At 37.1% G+C, this 24,759-nt stretch overlaps 1 protein-coding gene and 2 non-coding genes across 3 annotated transcripts in view; all 3 read left to right on the top strand.

Annotated features, from left to right (window-relative positions):
* The window catches only part of LOC124797975 (nuclear pore membrane glycoprotein 210), a 270,129-nt gene that overhangs the window by 133,221 nt on the left and 112,149 nt on the right, over positions 1-24,759 (top strand). Inside the window, exons 8-9 of the mRNA XM_047261146.1 lie at positions 10,117-10,455; positions 14,477-14,695. Coding sequence (XP_047117102.1) covers positions 10,117-10,455; positions 14,477-14,695 — 558 coding nt within the window. The remainder of the gene's footprint in view (positions 1-10,116; positions 10,456-14,476; positions 14,696-24,759) is intronic.
* Positions 19,270-19,342, top strand: Trnat-agu. Its single transcript has one exon. It is a non-coding gene; the product is annotated as a tRNA-Thr (tRNA).
* On the top strand, positions 19,512-19,584 carry Trnat-agu. The gene has a single exon. It is a non-coding gene; the product is annotated as a tRNA-Thr (tRNA).

The raw sequence follows: 24,759 nt of genomic DNA, 5'->3' as shown, positions 1-24,759 counted from the left end.
ACAGGGAGTGTTACCTATAGAGATATCGGTGGTTTTTAATGTTATCGGTAAGCATTCTCTCGTTCTTCACAGAAGATGGTTAATTCTTTGCTTGCTCAACAGAGAATAAATGCAGTCTCTTAAGGTAATGCCAAATGAGGTAGTTTACACTTATAATGCCCCTAGACAGAGAATAAAGTGGTGACATGCTGACAATTTTTGTGACAGTCTTTTGCATTAGTGTTTGCTGCCAGTAATTCTTTATTACACACAGTGATTTACATTTAACTACAGTCAAACACACCCAGAACCTTGCATTATACGCATTAAAAAAAGAAAAAGTGGAGTAGAAATAGTCAACAAGCAAAAATAATAATTTTGGTCTGAAGTTAATTTTGTTGTGTATTACATTTTTACTTGTAATAAACTTCAAATTATGTAAATGATGCTTATTCCAATCAGTTTTGATGATCTTGTCATTAGACAATCATCCATTTTTAGATCAGTTGTGTGTCTTCACAAAGCTGTGTCATCTGTTTTCACCTTCTGAAGTTACATGGACTATTACTGTAGCGCATTGGATGCAAAGCAAGGCATAAAGTATGATTTCTCTCATGTAACCAGTTGATTAAAATCACATTTAAGATGTGTTATTCTTCTCATAGATCTGAAGATATAATACATTGTACCGTTGACAAATGAACCTTACTGCTGTCTGCAGCAACACAGTTCGGCGATGCTGACTTCTGATTGCATGCTCTCTACTGCCATGCATGCGCAGACCTCATCCCCTCCATGCTTCCCTATCACTCCACCTCTGTGTCCAGAAATGCTTCTTATGTGACGCAGGTTTTACCTACAGATTATGGCTTCTATATATTCCAAGGAGAATGCTGCATAGCTTTACATTGCCTTTTTGGTAGCAAATGGAAAGTCTGGTTCAACCACGACAGCACACAACCATCTTCACACAGTCAATTAGGCCTTCAAGTGTCCATTATGAATAACATTACAAAATGCCCAGTGCTGTGGTCCACAAAGACAGTGGACAACGGAACACCTGGAATAGAACTTGGGCAAATGCCAGCAGATTTTGTTCACTGAAGAGTTGAAGATTTGTCAGACATTCGATATTTTTCACTGAAGAGTTTGGAGACAAGCAGGCACACATGTCTCAGGCATGCAATGCTGAATGTGCAACAGGGAGGTGAGTCTCCAGTCACTATTATGTATGGATATGTTACACATCTTGTTTGTGTGTAAGGCTATGTGGGAGCTGTACAGCATCAGGACCAGATCCTCCACTGTATTGTCTAGCCACACAGTCTACATTTTTGTGATGGGTTTGTCTTCGAAGACAATAATACTCCATCACATTGCACGTAGCTCTTGAACATCTTTCTTCCAGGAAGAAGGAATCAACCCAATGGAATGCCCTGCGGTGTCCACTGACGTTAATCTGATTAAGTGTGCTTGCAACCCATTTAAATTTGCAGTTCATTGCCACAGAAACCCCTGCACACACTGGATGACCTCGGAAGGGTTGAGCAGCAGTGTCGCACTGTACCTGTAGACTTGTGGATAGAATACAAAGTAGTGTCCATATGTGTTTCAGTGTATGGGAAGGAGCAGCTTGGTGTTTAATTTTACTGAGCAGCAGATCTAAGTTTCACAGATAAGCACCTTCAAAATGACTTCCTCTATTTTGATTATTGTTTCGTTTTTGTATATACAAGAAAACACTAATTTTTTTTATAATGCTTAATCTTTCTTTGGTTTTTTTGGGTAAGCTGCTGTGCTTTTCTCATAGAAAGAGATGCTCTTTCTTTCTTCCCTTTTCTGGATTCCATCATGAAATCACTATGTAATCAATTAACATTGATACCATCAAGCTACTTTGGAGATTAGAACAGTTTCTTGTAACAAAAGTTATTGTCTTGTGTGGCTCTAGCTTCTAGTTTAATTTTGACCAGCTACAGTCTTTTAAAAATTCTTATCAACTGTATACTCAGACATGTTGATGTCTCACTGACCAATTGTAGGTAACTCATTACCAATCGCAGGTAGACAGTCCAATATGAAACTGCCCCCTCACATAGAGGAATCCAATAACTATCCCCATAAAGCAAACTATTAAGGAAGAGGGGGGGGGGGGGGGTAGTTACTTTATAAGATCAGATTATCAAGTGAAGCAAACCAAAGGCATTCTTTGCAAAATAGTACAGTTGAAATATACCTACAAGATTTCACATGGACGGGTCCTAGGACAGTGCTGCTACCCTGACTAGCTTGTGAACACAGGGTTTACACGTAACAAAGAGGAAGCAATGGAGCGTATGAAGGGGACTGAGAGACAGATAGAATATTAGTCCAGAAGAGAAATAAGAAAGATAAAGGAAGCTCAGGAATCTTGAAACTGAAAAAAGAAATGAGGCAGCCTGATAGGCAAATACCCATCCTATCCTCAATCCTAATCCCTTCTGTGGAAGGGCAAATCCCCATATCCGAAGAGGGTAGTGATATTTTTCACTCTTGCAAAATGAAAACCATGGACCCTCTGCTCCATGGTACTGAAAGTTGATTGCACCTCACTGCTATGATAAAACCCTATATTAAGTTCAGCCTTGACTGTGTTATTTCCCATGTCCTCTCACTCTTAATGCTGGGCTTAATGACTAATAACAATGTGACGTAGCCTGAGAGCTTGACTTACTTGACTTATTTCCTGTTGCTCTTATGTAGAGCATGGGGCTTCAAAGGAGCTATGCCAGCATACTCAATTTCGGGTGAGGATCTTCAGATGTTTTCCACTCCTTGTTGGCTTCAAGTTGCACTGTCCTCATCCATGTTGTCTTTGGTCTTCCTCATTTCCTTTTACCCTGTGGGTTCCAACAGAGGGACTGTCTGTCTACAGCATCATGGCTTTATCGGAGGGTGTGTCTGACCCAGCTCCATTTCCTCCGCCTGACTTGGATGGCGATAGGTTCATCTACAATTCTGTCCCAAAGGTCTTTGTTAGATATCACATTTTGCCTTCAAGAATTTCATAAGACATCTAATGAGGAAGACTTGCACATTCTTGATGATTGCAGAAGTAACCTTCCAAGTTTTACGTCCATATAGCAGCACTGCTTTCATGTTTGTTCAGCCAGAGAGCTTAAACAGCAACAGTGACCATTAGTCAGGCCAGTTAGCTAGTTAAGCCATCCACCTATAGAAAAACTTAAGAACTCCAACAATTCTATCATTCCTTATCATAAGAAAGTATAAATTTACATGTATAAAACTTCAGTAAAAGATTTATACAACACTTACCAAAACGTATAAACATATATCATTGTATTATTATTCAGGTAACAAAAATATTGTAAATTTAAGTAATCGATTCTGAAAATCATGAGGATGGCTCTCTTAGCGGAAGAACCTTGGAGGGATTTGTCTCCCACCTGAATTTGCAAAACTAACACACTCTTAAGGCTGATGTATCTTCTCACAAAGGCCATCTTTTAAATCATCAAATCGTGCAGGCATCTATTCAAGCAGATGGGAATGTTAACAATAACTACACAACAGATTTGTTCACTGAAGAAAGTTTTTGTCACCCTTACATTTTAGTTTTTAGAGTAACAGAGGTATACACAAATGCAGTGCTAGAAGGCAAAAATGATATGCCCTACCTAACATTGGCACAGAAAGGAGTGAAGTATACAACCATATGATCCCTGACAATCTAACTGAGCGAGTAAAACGTCTGATTGACAGTAGAATTATTTTCTGGGTACAAATTGAAATTATTTCTATTGAAATTATTTCTTTTAATCAACTCCTTCTTTGTTGCAGATGAATTACTAATAATCAGTTAACTGACGATCATCAGCCATTTAAGAGCCATTGTTGGATAGAGCTGCCCTTTAGTCTTTTACAGATGTTATAGTTTTTGGTTATACATACCCATCTCACTCCTGTATGTTTTGTATTGTCTTCTACCTAGCTCCATTAAATTGTCCTCTTGATCCTTTCCTGTCTCAGAATCCAGCAAAGAACTCCATTGATCCATTTGCAATTCATTTCCATGGCTGTGTATCACACGGACCTCTGTTTCATTTTGATTATGTGTCCTGTTCCACTCTGGCATGCATCTCTTCGCTGCTTTTAAGGAAATCACATATTTTGATGTTTTTCACATGTAAAGTCTTTTGTTTCATTGCCATAAGCTGTAACTGCTAATTTCTTCTTCCTTTTTTTACACACACACATAAGATATTTTGTTTAGAAAACCTTATATAATTTACCAATAGCACTCAAGGCCATAGACAAAGTGGGCTGTTGTGTAACAAAGATACTTACTCAAACAGAGAAATATATTACAGGCACGAAGAAAGTAAAACAAAAGAAAATGTTGTTTGAACAAGACATCTGTTATTGAAAAGACAAGAGTTTCAACCAAACAATTGAAGGTACATGATAAAAGATGTTGAATCAAATAAATGTTTTTGTTAATGTGTTCTAGAAGATGTGAGAAGATACAGTGAAATTTTGATGAGAGACACATAAGAAATGGCACAGTAGCTAACAACAGTGAGTTCCATGGGTTGCAAAACTTCTTTAAATTTTTGTATAGTTCAAGGGATCAAGCATTGCAAAACTTCTTTAAATGTTTGTGTAGTTCAAGGGATCAAGCAGGAAAAGAGATAGCTGAGAATCAAAATAGTGATGTTCCAGAAATAATTCCAGGTGAAGTGTACAAATCCGTTCAAGGCAAGAAGGAAGGAAAGGCACCTGCAGAAAATGGTGATTCACTAGAAATGACGAAAGCTGGAGAAATTGTTTAAATAGTGTTTTTTAAAAAACACAATATCCCAAACTAGAAACAATGCTGTAGTTATGCTGCTTCACAAGGGAGCTGACAGACGAAGCCCTAAAAACTATGAATCCATCATCAGTCTCCTTTTTCTATGTAAAAGATATTCACAAAAATGATCACTAACCAAACAGATATGGCAAGATTTTACTTATGCAAAGAAATAAGTGTCTTGTTGAGTGGGTGTGGCAAAATGGGTCACTTGCAAGCTCAGAATAAAATTGTAAGATGGACTAGTGAATAAGAATTAGAACTTAGGGTTTCATCACTTTTGAAAAGGAGCTTTGGTATAGTTTGGGTGAGACGTGTACTAACAGCCCTTGAGAAAAAGTGCATTAAGTGTACTGAAGAATATTACACATAAATACAATACTGAGACTTCCATACAGTTTCATTAGGATTATTCCCCCAAATCGAAAGAAAAGTTACTAAAGGAAATTCCATATTGTCAGAATTATTCATTCTTCAGGACAGTCATTATAACTTCATTTTACAAACAACTTGTATTTCATGTTTTTCAAATATGGGAACAAAAGTCAATGGAACATATTTGAGCCACATTTTTTGTTTATGACATTGTACTGTTAGTTTCTAACATTATATGCAATGAATAAAGTGAAAAGAAAATTGCACAAGTTAACATTGAAGGCATAAAAATCATTCATGAGTTTTCCTTTCTAGAGAATTTGAATATGATGACTAGATGGACAACAAATGAAATAAACAGAAGAGTATATTTAAATCAGCATCTTCTATCATTCTTATTCAATAACACCTATCATAGCAAGAGCTGGCACTGCCTGCAGGGAGACTGTTAAACCTATGTTTTTGAAAACTTTCATAAGTCACACTTAGTATTTTTTTATTTACCAGTTTCACTCTTCAAATTCACAAGAGTATCATCAGAAGATACAGTTTAAAGCTGGCTGAAAGCGCTACAGATTGCATTTAAAGTTAGCTGACAGCATAAAAGATTAAACTGGCTGTACTATGGCACTTAAACTTGCATTTAAATTACATTTAAAGTACTTTAAATGTAATTTTAAGTGCTGTAGTACACAGAGTTTAATCTTTTTAAATGTTTTTGGAAGGTGACTATTAACAGTCATCAAGTGCTGTATAAAATGCATGTTTGACCACCAGCTAATTTTATTTTAAACCCAAATATTGACCGGTTTCAGTCATGGACCATCTTCATGGATAAGGGTGAAAATGGTTTAAGCCACAACATTACATTTCTCATTACTTAAATAATGTGTGGAGCGTGTCATGAGTATCAATATACAACACAGGACTTTGAGAAGCAAACATACTAATACCAAGTGTACATAAAGCAGTACTGAAGAGAAGATCAGGACTCTTAAGTATTACAATTAAAGTGACTGAAACCGATCGATATTTGGGTTTAAAATAAAAGCAGCTGATGGTAAAACATGTATTTTATACAGTTTAATCTTTAGTGCTGTCAGCCAACTTTAAACTGTATTATAATGATGCACTTGTTCATTTGAAGAGCGAAACCCATAAATAAAAAATATATGAAGTGCAACTTCTGGCTGTTTTCAAGAACTTATCTTTCATCATTCTTGTTTAATTCAGCATCTTCTATCATGTTCCTATAATTGTTTGCTAGTATTTCTTGCCTTCTCTGTAACAATTGTCTTGTTCCATTAGAAATTTTCATTTGTTTTACTTTCTACATGCCTGTAATACCTTTTGCTGTTTGACTAAGTATCTTTGTTAAACAACGGACCATTTAATCTAGGTCTGTGTAACCTTCATTTTACAAACAACTTGTTGCTTAATTTCATTTGTACATCTAATGATTCTTGGATAAATGCTCCTAATTTACATTTTAACTTGTTGTCTGATGAGTGAGTTTATTTGAAGCTACGTACATACTTTTACTCTTCTTCTTACGAGTTTATTGTGACTTTGGGTTGGATCATGGTGTAGAATTAGTTTGTGCTGTAGATTTTTTTTTTTTTTTTTGATAAAAATAGTCTGTTTAATTTTTATAAAAATAATGGAAATTCCTGGATGGAACAGTATGTAAAATGAAGGAAAGGCAACCAGTCACCATTAGCAGACTGGTTCGTGGCTTACAGACACATGTAGCAGAACACCCTATTAACTGGAGTTTGAGTCATGACTTTTCTTCTGGCAGAAAATACATGCGATCAACCACAGAGACACTCAAATGTACGTTTCTATGGCAGCAACAACACTGATTATTAGATTGCATTTGGCTGCACAGCTGGTTGTAGAGAGTGCTTAGGGAAGGATGTAAGAGCCAAGGAAGGTTTTATGCGATAATGTGGGGTAAGAGAGAGAGAGAGAGAGAGAGAGAGAGAGAGAGAGAGACAAATAACTCAGTGGCTGCACAGCAAAATGAAAGGCGTTCTATCTAATAATCAGTGTTTCCATGGCCACTGTAGTATACATTTGGGTGTTACGTGGTTGTCTCTGAGAATGTGTGTTCTTTCTGCCAGAAGAAGAGGCAGGTCTTGAAAGCTAGTTGATACTGTGCCCTGTTATATGTATCTATGCACCACACATCAGTGTGCTACAGGTGAGTGGTTGCCTTTCCTTTATTTTACAATTTAATTTTTAGTTCCATTTAGTTCTTGCTAAGTCCATTTTATAATTGTTTTCATTTGCAAAATATATGTTAAGGAAAAACATACTTTTGTCTGTGGCTAATTCTGCTAACATATGACTTCTGTCATTTACATGGGGTGGACAAAAATATGGAAACACCACAAACATAACACATTACCGTGCCTAATATGGTATAGGAAAACCATTGGCATTCAAAACAGCTATCTGTTGTCTCAGAATAGACAAATATAGGTCATGTATGGTTTTCACTGGATTTTTAGAGCATTCTTCGTATGAAATCATGGCATGTTCAACTGATAATGATAGAGGTGGAGAGGATCACTCTTCCTTCTTTCCAAAGTCAACCACAAAGGCTCAATAACATTGAGATCTAGTGACTATGATACTGGGGGAGATCTGACACTTCATCCTCATGTTCACAAAATCAGTCCTGGACAATGCAAGCTGTGTGAACAGGGCTCCTGTCATCTTGGAACACATCATCATCATTGGGGAACAAACATTCCACCACGGAGTGGACCTGCTCAGTGAAAATGGTCACATTATCCTTGGCAGTAATGCAACCGTGCACATTAAACTTGGGCTCATGGAAATCCATGATATGACAGCCCCAATCATCACCGAAGCCCCTCCATGTTTCATTCTTGGGACACAAATGAGTTCAGAAGTCGGAAACAGTGTGAAACAAGACTCACCTGACCAAATGATATTTTTCCATTGCTCTAAAGTCCAAGGTTTATGGCTTTGGCACCATGTTTACCTGTTGCGAACATTTGCTCCACTGATGAGTGTTCTGGGGTTCCAGCTCACCCAGTAATTCCTTGCTTCTGGAGCTCCCTTTTGAATTGTTTAGGTGCTGAAAGGGTTTTCGAGTATTACAGTCAGTTCTACTGTGACTTTTGTGGTTGTTGTGTTTTCATTTTTTAGCACAATCTTCTTCTCTGATCATTTGTCACAGTCACTCAACACACATTTTTGCTCAGTTTTGCTTTTACGGAGGAAGTTTTTCTGCTTTCTGTGTATGTAGTATAAATATTTAGACAACAAACATTTTGGCTACCTTGGTTACAGAAGCACCTATCTATGAACACCAACAATTTGCCCACGTTCACTTACTCTAACATAATGCACTCACAACTACACAGAACACTGTTCCGATCATGACTGACACTTGTAACATGTTGAGAACATTGCAGAGGTGTATTTTGCGGTCAAATACAAGAGCATAACCTGCAATCATGGCTGGGATCTCCAGTTCATGCATGCATCTCTTGCAATGTTTCAATATTTTTATCCAACCCCATCTGAAATTTCCCCATCAAAGAATCATTCTTTACTTTTTGTCTGATTTTATCATTAAAATTTGTGTTTATGATGCTGTATTGGGATTTGTTTTCATGTATCAGTTTCAGTAACTCTTCTACCTTGCTTTAAGGATGTGAGCATGTTGCTGTGTAGATCTGAATGGTTTCCGGTATCTTTTGTTTATTTTGAAAACAATTTTTGATTTTCTGTATTGACTGAGAACTTGTGCTATCTGTATTTTTCTTTTTTTTGTTACTTTTATATTTTAACATATGGCATATTGTATATATCCTATCATATGTTATTTTTAGTGCATGACATTAGGAATCCTGCTGGATCACTTATTTAATGAGAATCCACACTGGATTTTTGCAAGCTTCATACCAAAATCTGTTTTGCTGTTCTTTTTTTTAGAAATTTGTTGATAAGATTTATTGGTACTATTTTGCAATTAATTGTTCTTTTCTATGAATGTGGTGCCCTTTACAAAGAAGATGTCCTTTTGATTTTGTTTTCTGTCAGTTTCCGTGATGAGCTAAACCTGAAACTAGATGAACAATAAAGTTTTTAATTTTATCTTGAAATAGGATGTCATTTCTGAACCTGCAATGAGTGGCATGTAGCTATTTAACATAATGTTATTGCAACACATCCCATGTGACCCCTTGCAAACAACCTGTGGCTCCTCACAATGGGTAATTAATTCATTTAATGGTCAAATTAACCTTGTCCACATTTTAAAATGTGATAAATAGTCATCATTCACTGAACATGATGTGGTGTTCCTTATTTGGAAAACAATGTATTTGTTGATTTTTTGATTGTAAAGTACAGTCATTTGCAACCTGACAGTACATGACTTGTTTGTATGTAAGATATCATTAGCTCACTGTTTGCTGTACAAGGTTCTACAGATGACCAATGGTCAAAACTGGTCGGTCAGGAAAATAAGAAGGTGATTGCATTTGATAGTAAAAATCACACCGTTTGCTATCAGTCATTGACTTCCATTGAAAATGTCAGTTTTTGCAAAATATTTCTTGCTGTTTTATTCAAGCCTGTGTTGTTGTTTAATTTTTTTGTGATATTACTTCATTAATTCGCATTCATGTAAGTGGCCAATTGTTAATAAAAGGGCCAACTATGAAACAGGTTGTACACATATATTTTTAAGTAATAAAAATATTCTGAAATGACTTCAATTAATTGTTGTGTGTAGCTGTCACAACAACACAAGTGTAACTGACACAATCATGTGGTACTCATAGTTTGGCATGCCTAATCTATGAGCCATGTTACCGGTGAACTATGAAATGTGCTTAGGTACAGTAATTTTATTTATTTTTCAGGTTAAACCAATTCATTATATGATGATAAATTTCAATCCAATTTTTCATGTTGCTGAAGATGAAACAGTCTCAGTGCTCCCAAAAGGCATTACAGCAGATTTTTCCATCACTTACCATGATAACACAGGAATGACATTTACTACAGTTGAGTCAGATATCAAACTCAGAACAAATAGATTTGATCTTGTTCAACTTAGCAAAAAACCAAAGGATGGATCGGTTCATGCAACTTTTGAACAAGAGAGCTCAACGATGCTGAAAATCTGGGATGACATTGTGTTTCAGCATTCTGCTGACTATATTAAACTTACAGTTGGAGAAATTATATTGCCTTCAGTGGTAAGTTTGTCTACAGTAATTTTCATTGCTTCATTACAGTAACTTTCTCATATTTACCACAGTCATTATGCTAGGAGTTTGTTATCCTTTTTCTTGTATAGCTTATGATTGAAATTATATTTTAGTGTTGTTGGAATTTTGGGTGGTAGGAGGTAGCTTAATGTGATGCTGCTATAATCCTCACATAATTTTTCACACTTTGCTTCTTTGTGTCCCCTTCTCCTTCTTCTTCTTTGACCACTGTTTTTCCTGTGGTAGAGGTGGAACCACATCTCATCTGCAGGCACATAATGAAGTAAGAAGTCCTTTCCGTTGTGCTTCATCTTTTTCATACCTGTTTTTGCAATCTTCTTGTTGAGGGTTTCTGGTGAGAAGACAATGAACAAACAACCCTTCAAGATCTCTCTTCATATGCAAAACGTAATTCGAGGTGTTATCTTCCTGTTGGTATGATATGCTCAGTGATCATGCAAATCTTAGTATGATAATCTTCTATCACAATACATGTATTTGATCAATTAGTTCTTCAGAAGGAACCCCAATGAGGTAATGAAAATGTGGCAGATCTCCACTGCTTCTATCATATTTAATTTCATTTATCCAGTAATAAAAAGTCTTCATTATTGTTGCAACTTCCATCAATTCCATTTGTCTATGGACTGCAGACCACATTTTTAAATAAAAATGATTTAGAACTGGTTGGTTCCCATCTTTATCCATTTCAGTGAAATCTGTGAAAGCATTCACTTAAGGCTGCCACCATCAAACAACTGCAAGTCACATTTGTTTGAAAGTTTGAACAAAACTGTTACAGGAATTGTGCTTCCAGAAGCTATGGTATTTAATAAAATCTATCGCTGTTGTGTACAAAGTTTACCAGACTTATCAGTCCCACCTAATATGACTGAACACTCAACATTTCCTTCCCTTGTCACTGAATTTTGTTGCTGTGCCATCAGTACTAGTAGTAATCTCACTACTCATATGCAATAAACCAAAGGAACAGTAGAAACACCTCCTCGTTGTTTATTCTTATGTTAGGCTGAATTTATGTTGCCTGTGATGCTATGCGAATTGAGCCAAGTGAAGGGATGCATGATCAGTGCCCTCCTCCCCTCCCACCCCTTCTTTTTTTTGAAAGGGAATAGCATGATGCCCATTTAGAATGCAGGAAGAGGTGAGTGGTGCTGTAGGATGATGCCAATGCAATTGCATGTGATTTTGTGTTTTGTTCGCTCGTTTGGAGCAGTTTCTTGTGATGGAGGTCAAAATGCTCTTTAATAATGCACATGAATGTTCTGTGTTTTGGGATCACAAAAACAAATACTACCACAGTAGTGATCCATTATGCCAAGTTTGGAATGAAGTAGCTGAAGATTGTTGAGCAAAAAGTTACTATGAAAAAATAAAAATAACTAACTACAGAAATACTACACATAAGTAACACAGAAGTTTGGTACATTATTACACCTGAATAATGTACAAATTTTATCATTTTGATAATGAAATGATAGCCACAATAGTTACAGTATTAGATAAATTCTTCCTCAGAAAAGTTTGCATTAATGGCTGTGGACAATATTTGAATGCCACTCTGACTCTCATTGCTTATTTCAGAAGTATGCTGTCAAAGCATTGTTTTCGATTTTTTCATGGTGATTGAAGAAGATGCCACTTTCTGGGCATAATTCTCAATGTTTGTTCCATTACCATTCTAGGCCTCTGTAACCTCTTGTTAAGTGTATCTTCTTCACTTGGTGACCCTCCAGGAAACAAATGCATTAAATTTTCCAAGAGGGCAAAGGCTTCGTCCCCAGTGAACATTTATGTGGCTTTTACTGAAGTATCAAGTACTTCTTTCAATGGTGGCCAGTTTTATGGAGGTTCAATGTATTATTGAACAAATCGCTAACCCTAAATGTCCCACCATCTTATTGCTTGCCATAACTCCCAATGTCAGTTTTATTAATCTGCTGTTATCATCAGTTCCAGTACCTTGTATCAGAATGAGAAGGAACAGTGAACCCAAATGTGGTGCCATCAATGGCCCTATAGCATTTGGTAAATTGTGGTTGGCATACATGTGTTGTGCACCTATTTGAAGCTACGGTATAGTAAGAGAAGTCAGGTTTGCAGGGCCCAGAATTTTCTGTATTGTTGCAAGCGTTTCATGTACACATTGTGAGGAATTAGTTAGACCCATCCGAAATTAGTGCGACAGAGCATGGAGAGAGAGCCTGACCAACAAATGTCTGGAAAAAATGAAATTAACAGAATTAACAATGCAAAGGATCTTCACAGGATTTGCAGTTAATGCACTAAGAAAAGAAATTGTACTCCATACAAAGTGTACTTAATTATGCATGTATTCGCTTCTTACACTTCCCAGTGAGATAGTGAAGACAAAGTGGAAAAATGCACCATGAACTGAAAATGATTCACATAGACTGTTCTGGAAACAACGACAGCTTGCCAACCAAATTGGCCATGGTAAGAAGTACTGGTGTTCCTGAAAGACAATATTACACCATACAAGATAAAAAATAATATTACTTTCAGAAACATAACCTCTCTCTACATGGCAATGCTACATTGTCAATGGCTGCCATTATAGATGTACAGATTTTTTCAGGTGGCAAAAACAGCACATGTTCATTGGAAGCCAGCTCTTCAAGGCTGTTGGAAAATTCAGAGGTCATCATTTCAGTGCCTTCTTCCCCACTCTTTCCTTTGCCAGGCAGACAGAAGAGAAAAAGGAAATGTGCAAATACAGAACTGCTAAACATAGAAAAACAAAAGCTGAAGCTTATTCAGAAACAACTCTTAAATTTAGAGACACAAGATGACAGCTATCACTTTGTACTGACTTTACTGCGCATAATGAGGAAACTGTAGCACATCAGAGGAAACTGTAGTATTAAAATGTTGCAGATTATTTTGGAAGAATTACAGTAGTCTACAGTTACTTCTAACAGTCATGAAAATCCTCATGCTAAAAGCGTTTCTCCAAACCCCCGAGCTAATGGATGCTTTGATAATTTCAGTGAACTATCATGAACAGTATTACAACTCACTTACAGCTATTTTCTAAATTGTAAACTATGGTTAAAATGCTAATAGTAAAAAGTGTTGTCTACTTAATAATGTGTAATTATCGAACAGTGGTAATAACCTTTCTGAAACGTTTGGTTTTCTTCTGTCATCTACTTGAAGCAGATGGCACTATACAATCAAATGCTCCTGTACTCATTTTGAAGTAATTTCAGAATTTGCCATGATCTTTTCTCAAGGTGCTGTACGAATGATGGAATTCCCCTACAGTCATCCTCTCCTGGTTGATTTTATGCATCCATTAATGACAGCCTTGAATTCTGAGAACACTGTTTTGTACTAAAAACACATTTACTGGCCCAAGAAAAAATGATATTATTTGAAGACTTCTCAACAACTGTGCTTCTTGTTGTCCGGGTCACATTGGGTTGCATATAGTGTGAACACACCATGTATAACACCACTTTGGGGGAATCTGCTTCCTAATCTGTTGTGTGGATTGCATCACAGACCATGTAAATTCTGGCTGAAACTTCTTTTCCAATTTTTTTTTTCTTTCACAAACACATGTAGTTCTCCAGCGTTAATGTAGCTGACAAATGTGGTATACTGTTCTTGACGTTAGTAACATTTACTTCATTTCAATCAGTATTACCAAAGCAATAATTTTTCACTAGTTAAAAGTCAACTCCACTGTGTATTCTACTTAATGCTTAGAAAATTCAAGTGCGTGGCTCCATCTGCAAACACACATTAACATGTATTTATGTAAGCATGGCATTTAATATAGTTACTAAGCAAATATTTGCAAAACATCCTCCATAACACTGTTTCCAGATTGAATGGAGGGGTTCTTTTCATCTGTTTATTTTTTCTCAATTTCAGGGAGTGAGTTGTTGTTGTCGTTGTTGTTCTTCTTCTTCTTCATGTTCTTCTTCAGTTTAATCATGTGTATTATTTATGCTTGCAGAGGACCCTTACACTGGGGGATGTAATCTGTTTTTCAATGCCTTTGGTCTCGCCAGATGGCAAAACTGGTCACTGGAGTACTGACAGTGAAAATATACTGAGTGTGCATCCACATCTAGGCATTGGTCGTGCACGACTAGTGGGCAGTGTGACAGTGCGTCATCACTTGCCTAATAATATAGTCACTAATATTCAACTAAGAATTCTGCCTGTATTCAAGGTAAGTCTTTATTGTGAATTTTGAATAATTCCAAGGCTTGTCCGGTTGGGAAGCAGTGGTGACACAAAAACAGAAAAAAAATTTGCAATGATATTAGTGTCTTATTCACGGAAAATAGTTTCGATAAGGCAACATTGTTGTAAAATTTGAGAACTAGTGAAGTGTATGAATGGGAATCTTGATTGGCATTATTGGTGAAAAGAATGGTAACCATTGCATTTACGTGAATTTATCCTCAGTTTGGACTATGCTTCTGACCGGCGTTTATCACTGTGTTCAGCACCTCCAATATTTGACACATTTCTTACTTAGGCAATTTTTGTCCTAAGCTTTTGTTATAAATATATTCTCTTGAATGCAATAATGTCCTATGTATATAATTATCTTTGAAATAGAGCTTGGGAGAAATAAAGATGAAAACAAACTCTTTTTCTCTAAGAAACGACAAAATTCATATAGATATCCATGTATGTGATTGAATTTAACAGTTTCTGAAAATATAAACAATTAATTAATTATCACAGATGTAATTGACTGTGTATGAGCTCCTTCTTTGCTGCATGTCTGGATCATGTAAAGGCAGAACAGCAAGTAACTTATGGTGTACAGAATTTTGAGTTCACGAGACATTAATTTTCTTTAAGCCATAATTGTATAATTACAGTGCAGCATGTTAATAATGGATCAAGATGTTATTTGTGCCCTGCTGTTGATACACAAAGTTTTCTAGGATCACAGCTGGTGCATAATAACAGCACCCCTGATGACCCATATAGTTCATTGGTTTGCTTCACATTCTTGTCTGGCCAAATCCCATGTGTTGCAGATGTGGACTGCTTGAAAACAAACAGAAATAAAACTACATAAAACACACACATGTTTAGACTCATCCTCGATGTGCGAAAATTCCTGGCTGATTGATACTGTGTGCCAGATGGGAAGCTGTGATGGTAGATCATGAGTCATGCGTGTCTGGATAGTTCAGTTAGTGGAGCACTGCTCAAAAGAGGCCAAGTTCTGTGTTTGTACCTTGGTGCAGCATGCAGTTTTAATGTACCAGGAAGTTTCAGAATAGTACACATGCCATGGCAATCCTCTGGAGCCCCAGTATGTTTTTTCAGCTAGTCAGTACAAAGCTTTTTGTGACTAGTTCTTGCTGCAATTGCAGTATTAGCCTTTATCTGGTTGGCTGCTGCACTTTCAGTTACGCATGCCACCAGTTACGCGACTGTTTCGTGCAGCCGCCACCGTGGCACAAGGGCGCTGCCACGAATGACTATACTGCTGCCAATGAGATCCAAGCATCCCCTCTCCAGAACTACAACGACATGTTTATTTAAGTTTGAATATTCATGCACTCATTTTATTTGTTTGCCAGTTGAATAACATTTACAGACTTTCATTAGTGGCCAGGGCATGACATCTTCTGAATAGACATTGTTTCGAAGAGTGACAGATTTATAAATTTTTTATATCTTTATATATTTCTATGCTCAAATGTATTGTTAACAACTGGTTCTGCAAACACAGCAACAAAGTTATGTATTATTTGTACTATTTGATATTAGATGTAGAATAAATTAATATCTGAATACTCTGTTCATGAACAACATCTGTGCCTCGCTCCTGTTTCCAAAAGAACCACACAGCATGCAAAGTAAGACGTAACACCTGTCAACTTACATAGTATGTGCACATCTTTTACATAAAGACTACTGAACCATCATTCCTACACAAAAATGATATCTGTTAAATTTTTGTTTGTGTAGATGGGCCAGAATAAATCTTCTGTTGTAGAGCTGTATGTACGTGGTAATGGAATATCCTGACAGATCAAATCTGCAACAGTTTCCAGAGCAATCCTGCAGCAGCTGAACTATCTGCAAACATCTCTTTATGTGATTCATAGCTTGATTTTGCCTCTACCTTTCTCCAAAAGAGAGGTACTAGGACAATTAAGTGCTGAGTTAGGTTGTGAAGCATGCTTGACTGGCACAGTTGACAAGGTGTTGCCGCAGAAGACAAAAATTCAGGTTTAAGTCCCACTATTGCAGGTACCCATTAAGATATTTCGATTTTAATGGTTTTCATTACTATTATGTTGACGAATTGTGTTTACACAGGGGTGTATTTTGTGTTCCAAATGGAGATCTCACAGGTAGTTAATGTAAAATGCATGTATCTAAACTAAACAAACTGATAATGAGTCCATCTGCTGTGGACTCTGAAGAAAAGTTTACACAATTCAGCCTATGGCATGGAGTTTGCATCAAAGCACATCAGTCCTTAGAGAATCCAAAGAGAGAAGCATGCTAGTAGAAGTTGCCAAACAGATTTGATTTCAGTTTATATTTGAAGTTAATGTTGTTTTCTATTAAATTCATTACATCACCAGGTGCATGGTGAAAGGCTTTTATGGCTTAATACCTCACCCCATCCTCTGCAACACCAAGGGTGAGTGATGGATAATGTAATAATATGGTATTATGTTTATGACTTTGACTGTTGTGTTTGAACTGTTATTGACAACATCCTTCATAAGGGATTAAATTTAACTGTGAGACTGTTGTCAGTATGCCCAATTGTTTGAAGAGTTTTCTGTAAGAGTTACCAGTGATTGAAAGTGCTCTCATCTGTAACAGTGCCCTTTAGCACAAAGAAAATAAGATAGGCACAGCAAAATTTTTGGACCACCATATGCTAAATTGTAATAACTGTGTAGAAATTATTGGCATAGTCTTATTCAGTATGTAAGGGGACACAAATATTTGACACAATTTATCAAGAGTCTCATAAGGGATAATGTACCTGAAACATAAGTGTTAACTTGAAACTCGGCACACTGCGCAGAAAATAAGAGATCACCCACACTACCTCTAGTTTTAGTGAGGAAGTGTTCATCAAGTTCCTTAACATATGCCATATCCAGCTGAAACCACTCATTGATGATTGAATCGTGTAGAGCTACTAGATAGTGGGCATGTGGACTGATGTCTTTCTTCCACTGTTACAAATAGTTCCAGACAATTTGTTTGGTGTAAAGATCTTCTGATTTAGTGAGCCAGTTGGGGCATGATAGGATTTTGGAGAGTTCGTCAAACTCAGAACATGTGTGCAGCACTGTAAATGCTGCTGTCGTCATCTTGGAAGACAAAAGTGTCAATAGCATATCATCATGCAGATGTAGCAGAAACAGTGACACGTGATCTCCAAGAAAGTTGAAATAAATTGTACTGATTAATGCTTATGGTAATACAAATGACTGGGCACAAGTCCAGCCTGAATTACACCCTCCACACTCTGTAGGTGAAATGTCTGATTGGGTTGTCACAGCACTTGATGCCTTTCCTCATTTAAAAAGAGGTAATGACTTGTCAGATCACACCATATTGCCTAGCCAGCTACTGTCCAATTTCTGTATGTAGTCACCTCACACTGTACATGTAGAGACAGCAATCTGTTATTTCAGTGAATGCTGATTCTTGTAAAATCATAATTAACTAAAACTGTATATAGGAAAATAGACATATGGTTTCGACAGTTTCCATTCATCTTCAGATCTGAAGGACATTGAAATGTAGCATTGCAAGGCAGAAATTGCCTTCAACATCAATGGTGTTTAAAAAGATTTTTACAAAATTATTTAATGCTACGTATCAGAGTATAAAAAAATGTGTCTAAGATAGGGGGACACATTGTCAGTTGGCTGTTAACAACAGAAGGATGCAAAATATATACGAGGCGTGTTTTTTAAGTAAGTGCTGTTAAAAAAAAAAAAAAAAAAAAATCCGCCCATGAACTGTTATGCTAACTGCATGGCCATAGCTATTAGTGCAAGTTAATGTGCTGCAAAGAAGTTAAAAGCAGCATGTGATGCTCAGCGGCTAAAATGTGATGGGGTTGTGAGTGATAAGAGTGTGGTAGTATTGATTAAACATGTAGAGAATTATATAAGCATTGTATTCATTAAGTTGAATCGTATTATGTTGAACGTACCAAGTAATAAAAGCATTTTCATGAATATTATAGAAGTTCAAAAGTCAAATAGTAAAAATGAGTATGATAAAAGTTCCAAAGTCAAAGAGTAAATAACTTTTTCAAACAGTAATTATTGTTCCATATTTCATGTTACATTCTTCAAATCAGTAAATATGTTGTACTACACACTTACTAAAGTAGCCTATGCTCTTCCTCAATGTTCAAGCTGTCTCTATGCTAAGTTTTACCAAAATGTGTTCAGTGGTTTAGATGTGAGCTGGTCATAAATGGACTGACCATTTTTAATGTCTCCTGTGAGACCCAAATTCTCATATTATCCACGCACTACTAATGCAGTGCCCCTTGCCTATTATCCTCATTGCTCACAGCGTTTCGTCGATTCCCATAAGAGTTCGATCCTGTTGTGCATCTGCACTGAAGAGAACATTGGTCGTCTCGTCTCAGTTTTTTTTATAGTGTCTGTTCTTTTATACAGACAGCATTTTGATCTAGCAGCCATTATAAATTAAGACACAAAGGAATTACAGACACTGGCTGTGAGTGGGAATTGATTTAAATCAGTGGAGGACCTCTGTGTCTGGATGGCTTAGTGGTCAGAGCATCTGCCTAGTAAGCAGGAGACCTGGGTTTGAATCCTGATCCAGCACAAATTTTCAACTTCCCCTGTTGATTTCAGTCAATGCCTACTCGCAGCCAGAATCAGTAACTCCTGTGTGTTAATGCATAATGGTTGCTGGATCAAAATCGTGCCTGTTCTTTCGGATATGTCTGACAGGAGGCATGCTGTCATAGTTGGTGCAGTTGTAGTGACCACTGTGTCCAGATGGCTTAGTGGTTAGAGCTTCTGCATAGTAAGCAGGAGACCTGGGTTCAGATCCCAGTCTGGCACAAATTTTCAACTTTCCCGATTGATTCCAATTGAAGCCTCAATGCCCGCTCACAGCCAGTGTCCTTTGTGCTGTAATATTATAAAATTTTTATTTAGGTAGAAGGACAAATGGTGTACTGAATATATATACAAATAATCTGCACCATCAAATAATTTGTGCACATTAAATGTGTGGGGAGAAAGGAACAAAAGAAAAGAAATATTGGCTTTAATTTGTGTTTTACTTACAAAAAAAAAAAAAAAAATTATTCTAACATAATGGTTGTATTCATCATCACTCTGATCATCAGGACTAGCAGAAGAAACATTGTTGTCATTGCCATCTTCCTGTAGAGCATTGATACCACATTTTTTGAAGGATCTTCCACCAGTGGTAATGGAATGGAGTCCAATGCACGCTTCACACACTCACAAATCTGGCCACTTGATCTTTCCACTCAGCATGAGCTTTTTGTTTTCATTGGCCACCTCACTACATATTTGATTCTTGTTGTCGCCAGTTAGTGTGATGACACTTTATTCCCATTTCCAGTTCACAGTATTGTCGAGCAGCATCTCAGAGTAGACTGTCATTTGATCTGTATTACCAATTTGCGATAATATATATAGGATTGTTGCCTGAACAAATTTATCAAGTAGTGATAAAAATTCACTACTTTTTCCTCATAATTGCCTGGAAGCCATTGAGGGATGATAGTTTTCCTCCAGAAGCCTGATGTATTTCAAATGAAAATCTTGATAGCCAGCCCTGCCTAGCTTTGAAACTACTGATGCCCAGTTCTTTGGCTAAAGCCAATCTTTGTCACGTTTCACTAGTCACCATACATCTGTGTTTTTGCTTTTCATCTACTTAATTGTAGAGCCTTTTTTTTTTGAGGATGAGATGCTTTGTTTTTTGGCCACAAAAAGCCCAGCAATTATTGTTCATTTCTTGAAGTCGCATTTTGTTTTTTCACCAGTTGCAAATACAACCCTCGCTCAAGTCGTACTTTGTTCCTGCTACATGCTTTCCAATGTTCTCTGCTACTTCAATATTTTTTGCTTTAGGAGTGAATGAGCAATAACAAGAACTTGTAACCATAATTAACAAGTTAACAAGGTGTTAATACTTCACTGCTAACATGCTACCAACATGTCACAAGCTGAGGCCACAAGAGGACTATGGTATGAGAGGATCTATTGTTAGAGGCAAAGCAGTACCAATCTTATTACAGTTAATCTGTGCACTCCAGTTTTTCTTTCTTAAATTTGGGAAAAAAATTTGCACGGATTATTCGCGTAAATATGGTAATAAAAAAGAACTCAAGATAGCACAGATGGCTAAAATTATAACGATATAAAAATGACAAATTCGTGGGGCAGTTATGGAGAGACAATATCAGAGTACATTGTAATGATGTCACTGACATAAAAATGACAAATGGAAATAGGTTGTGGCAGTTGCCATGATGCAGTTAATAGCTGAAATCTAAAATAAAAATGAGTGACACAAAAATTCTGTACAGTAGTGAAAATTTGCACAGTATGGGGCTCTGATTTAGAAAGTCATTATAGCAGATGAAACCTATGCATAAACATAGATTTTAAAAGCATTTGACACAGTACCCCACTATAAAGTGTTAATGAAGGACGACCTTATGAAATAGATACCTAGATAATAGTAACAGGACCCAGTACATTGTGCTCATTGGCAGTATTCGTCAGAGACAGGAGTGCACAAGGGAAGTGTAATAGAACTGCTGTTATTTTGTTTATGCAGAAATGATCTGATGGACTGGGTGAGCAGCAATCTGCAGCTTTTTGATGATGATGCTGTGATGTAGTGGAAGGTGTCATCATTGAGTGACTATAACAGGATTCAAGATGGCTTAGACAAAATTTCTAGGTGTTCGGATTAATGGCAGCTAGCTCTAAATGTAGAAAAATGTAAGTTAAAGCAGATGAGTGGGAAAAGCAATCCTGATGTTGGAATACAGCATTAGTTGTGTGCTATGTGGCACAGTCAGCTCAATTAAATATCTAGGTGTAACTTTGCAAAGTGATATGAAATGGAATGAGCATGTAAGGATTATCACTGGACTGCTTCTATGGCACAGTGCCTGTTCCATGCAGCTATGTACCTGGATGACAGTGCCTGTTCCATGCATCCATTTGCCTGTATGACAGCGAAGCTGACACAACCTTTGACCTGATGCAGCAATAAATGTTATTCATCGGACAATGTTGATATACAGTCCAATCTTGATGATATCGTGGCCTCTTCACAGCAGACAGCTTTGAATCTGCATGTTCTGTGATGAGGTGTGGATGACCAACACCTTGTCATCTACTCGTGGTTTCACCATTTTCAGCAACTTTCCCTAGACGTTCATTATAGTTGGATGTGAACAGCTGCCCAGCTTTGCATTATGCTAGAGACTCGTTCCCAGGCACCAGACAATAATAACCTGCCCTTTGTTAAAGTTGCACATGTTAATGGATTTCCCCTTTTACAGCCTGAATCCTCGTTTGAATTATTACTCATTTGTCTGTGCTCCATTTATATGCTTATTTAACGAGTTATGCAGCCGCAACTACAGCAGGCCCATTCAGTCTCACTGTGGTCATTGATGATAATGTTTTGGCTTATCAGTGCAAATGATAGAGGATTCCTTTCTATATATTACTGAGCCAGCTGACACAGTAGTGAGACAATGAACAAAAGAGTCAGGTTTGTTTAACAAACCATCAGGGCTAAAGCCGTATCTCTAATAACCTGGATGTTCATAACATGTGTAACACTGACCATCCTCCATTTTATTCTGTTAGCGTCTAAAGATGGCCAAGGATAAGTCTGTGTCCCACGTGGTGGCAGATGAAAGTTTTTTTTTTTCTCTGACTGTTTATCACAGGTTTCTAAAAACAGTGGTCAGCAACTGATGGTTTGTGCTTAGGAAACAATTACTCCTATCTGTAGTTTCATTGGGTATGGGAATATTGTGCATTGACATTGAATTCAGGAAACAGTTTACTGGCTCAAACGAATCACATCTTCTATTTTGTGTTGATGACCATTGTAGGCTATGCTGTTTTCCGGGATAGTGGCATATTTATCATTCCGGCATTGGGCATGCACAAGCCAGTGAAATCTGTGCATTTCATCTCCGAATAACTATGCAACCCACAGCCATTTGAAACTGCTTACTGTACTTGTCTTTGGGCCCACCTCTGCAAGTTTTACTGCCCACGTTTCGTTCCAGTACTAAACTGATGATTCCCTAATGTGTCAGAATGTGTCCTATCGACCAATCCCATTCTTTTAGTCAAGTTATGCCACAAGTGTCATTCTGCACAAGGCTAAACTCTAGACAAATGCCTTCAGAAAGGACTTCCTGACACATAAATTTATACTTGAAATTAACAAATTTCTCTTTTTCAGAAACATTTTTGTTCCCATTGCAGTCTGCATTTTATAACGTCTCTACTTCGACCATGAAATTATTTTACTGGCCAAATAGCAAAACTAATCTAGTACTTGTAGTGTCTGTTTTGTAATCTAGTTCCTTTAGTATCATTTGATTTAATTCAACTACAGTCCATTACCCTTATTTTGATTTTGTTCATGTGTAAATTATATCGTCCTTTCAAGATACTGTCCATTCTGTTCAACTGCACTTCAAAGTCCTTTGATGCCTCTGACAGAATTATAGTATCGTCAGCAAACCGCAAGGTTTTTATTTCTTCTCCCTGAACTTTAATTCCCTTTCCAAATTTCTCCTTGCTTTCCTTCATAACTTGCTCAATGTACAGATTGAATGACATTGTGAATAGACTACAACACTGTCTCCATTCCATTCTCAACCACTGCTTCCCTTTCATGCCCTTCAACTGTTGTAACTGCTGTCTGGTTTCTGTACAAGTTGTAAATAACCTTTTGCTCCCTGTTTGGTGTCCTTGCTACCATCAGAAATTTAAAAAAGTAGATTCCAATCAACATTGTCAAAAGCTTTGTCTGAATCCATAAATTCTGTAAACATAGGTTTGCTTTTCCTTAACCTATTTTCTACAATAAGTTGTAGGGTCAGTATTGCCTTGTGTATTCCAACCTTTCTCTGGAACCCAACTGATCTTCCCTGAGGTCAGCTTGTACTAGTTTTTCCGTTGTTCTGGAAATGATTAGTGTCAATATTTTGTAACCATGACTTATTAAACTGATAGTTTGGCAATATTCACAGTTGCCAGCTCCTGCTTTCTTTGTAACTAGAATTATTACATTCTTCTTGAAGCCTGAGCATTTCGACCCTGTCTCGTGTATCTTGCACAACTGATGGAATAGCTTAGTCAGGCCTGGCCCTCCCGAGGGTACCAGCAGTTCTGAGGGAATGTCATATACTCCAGGGGCCATAGGTCTTTCAATGCTTCGTCAAATTCTCACATCTCCCATCTCGTCTTTTATCTATCTCCTCTTACCTTTCTGAAATATTGCCTTTAAGTTCATTTCCCTTGTATAGCCCCTCGAAATACTCCTTCCATCTTTCAGCTTTCTCTTCTGTACTTAGTTCTGGTTTTCCATCTGATCTCTTGATATTCGTACAGCTGCCTCTCCTTTCTCCAAAGGTCTCTTTAACTTTCCTGTTGGTGGTATCTATATTTCCTCTAGTTATGCATGATGCTGTATACTTACATTTGACAACAATATAATACTCTGGTTGAATGAGTTTTATGTAGCCGATAACACATGAAATACATATGTGAATGACTAGATTTTGCAAACTTTAATTGTCATCTTCACATACTTAACATACATTAATTTAGCATCACTGTATGTGGTGCTTTAGTGTCACTGTATATGGTGCACTGTTACATAGTCCTGAACACGTAGGAACTTAACTCACAGGAGCAGACACATCAGTGTCGCGTCATACATCAGATGATAAAACCGTGCATATGGTACACATTTGTAAAAACTGGTGTTAAAATAAACTAGCTTACGAAATGTTACTAGCACTGTATGTGCTGACAGTTGATGGCACACATTTGTACTCTAGCCGCTCGTGCTTAGCCACTTTGCATATTCTGTTAGTATCATTTCATAGAGGTTTGTATTCCCTTTCGCCTGCTTCAATTTCTGCACTTTTATGTTTTGTCCTTTCATCTGTTAAATTCAGTATCTCGTGTGATATTCAAGGGTTTTTAT

Source organism: Schistocerca piceifrons, chromosome 5 (genome assembly GCF_021461385.2).
Source record: "Schistocerca piceifrons isolate TAMUIC-IGC-003096 chromosome 5, iqSchPice1.1, whole genome shotgun sequence".
Lineage (NCBI taxonomy): Eukaryota > Metazoa > Arthropoda > Insecta > Orthoptera > Acrididae > Schistocerca > Schistocerca piceifrons.
Note: the sequence above shows the minus strand (reverse complement) of the source record. Positions and strands in the feature narration are given on the sequence as shown.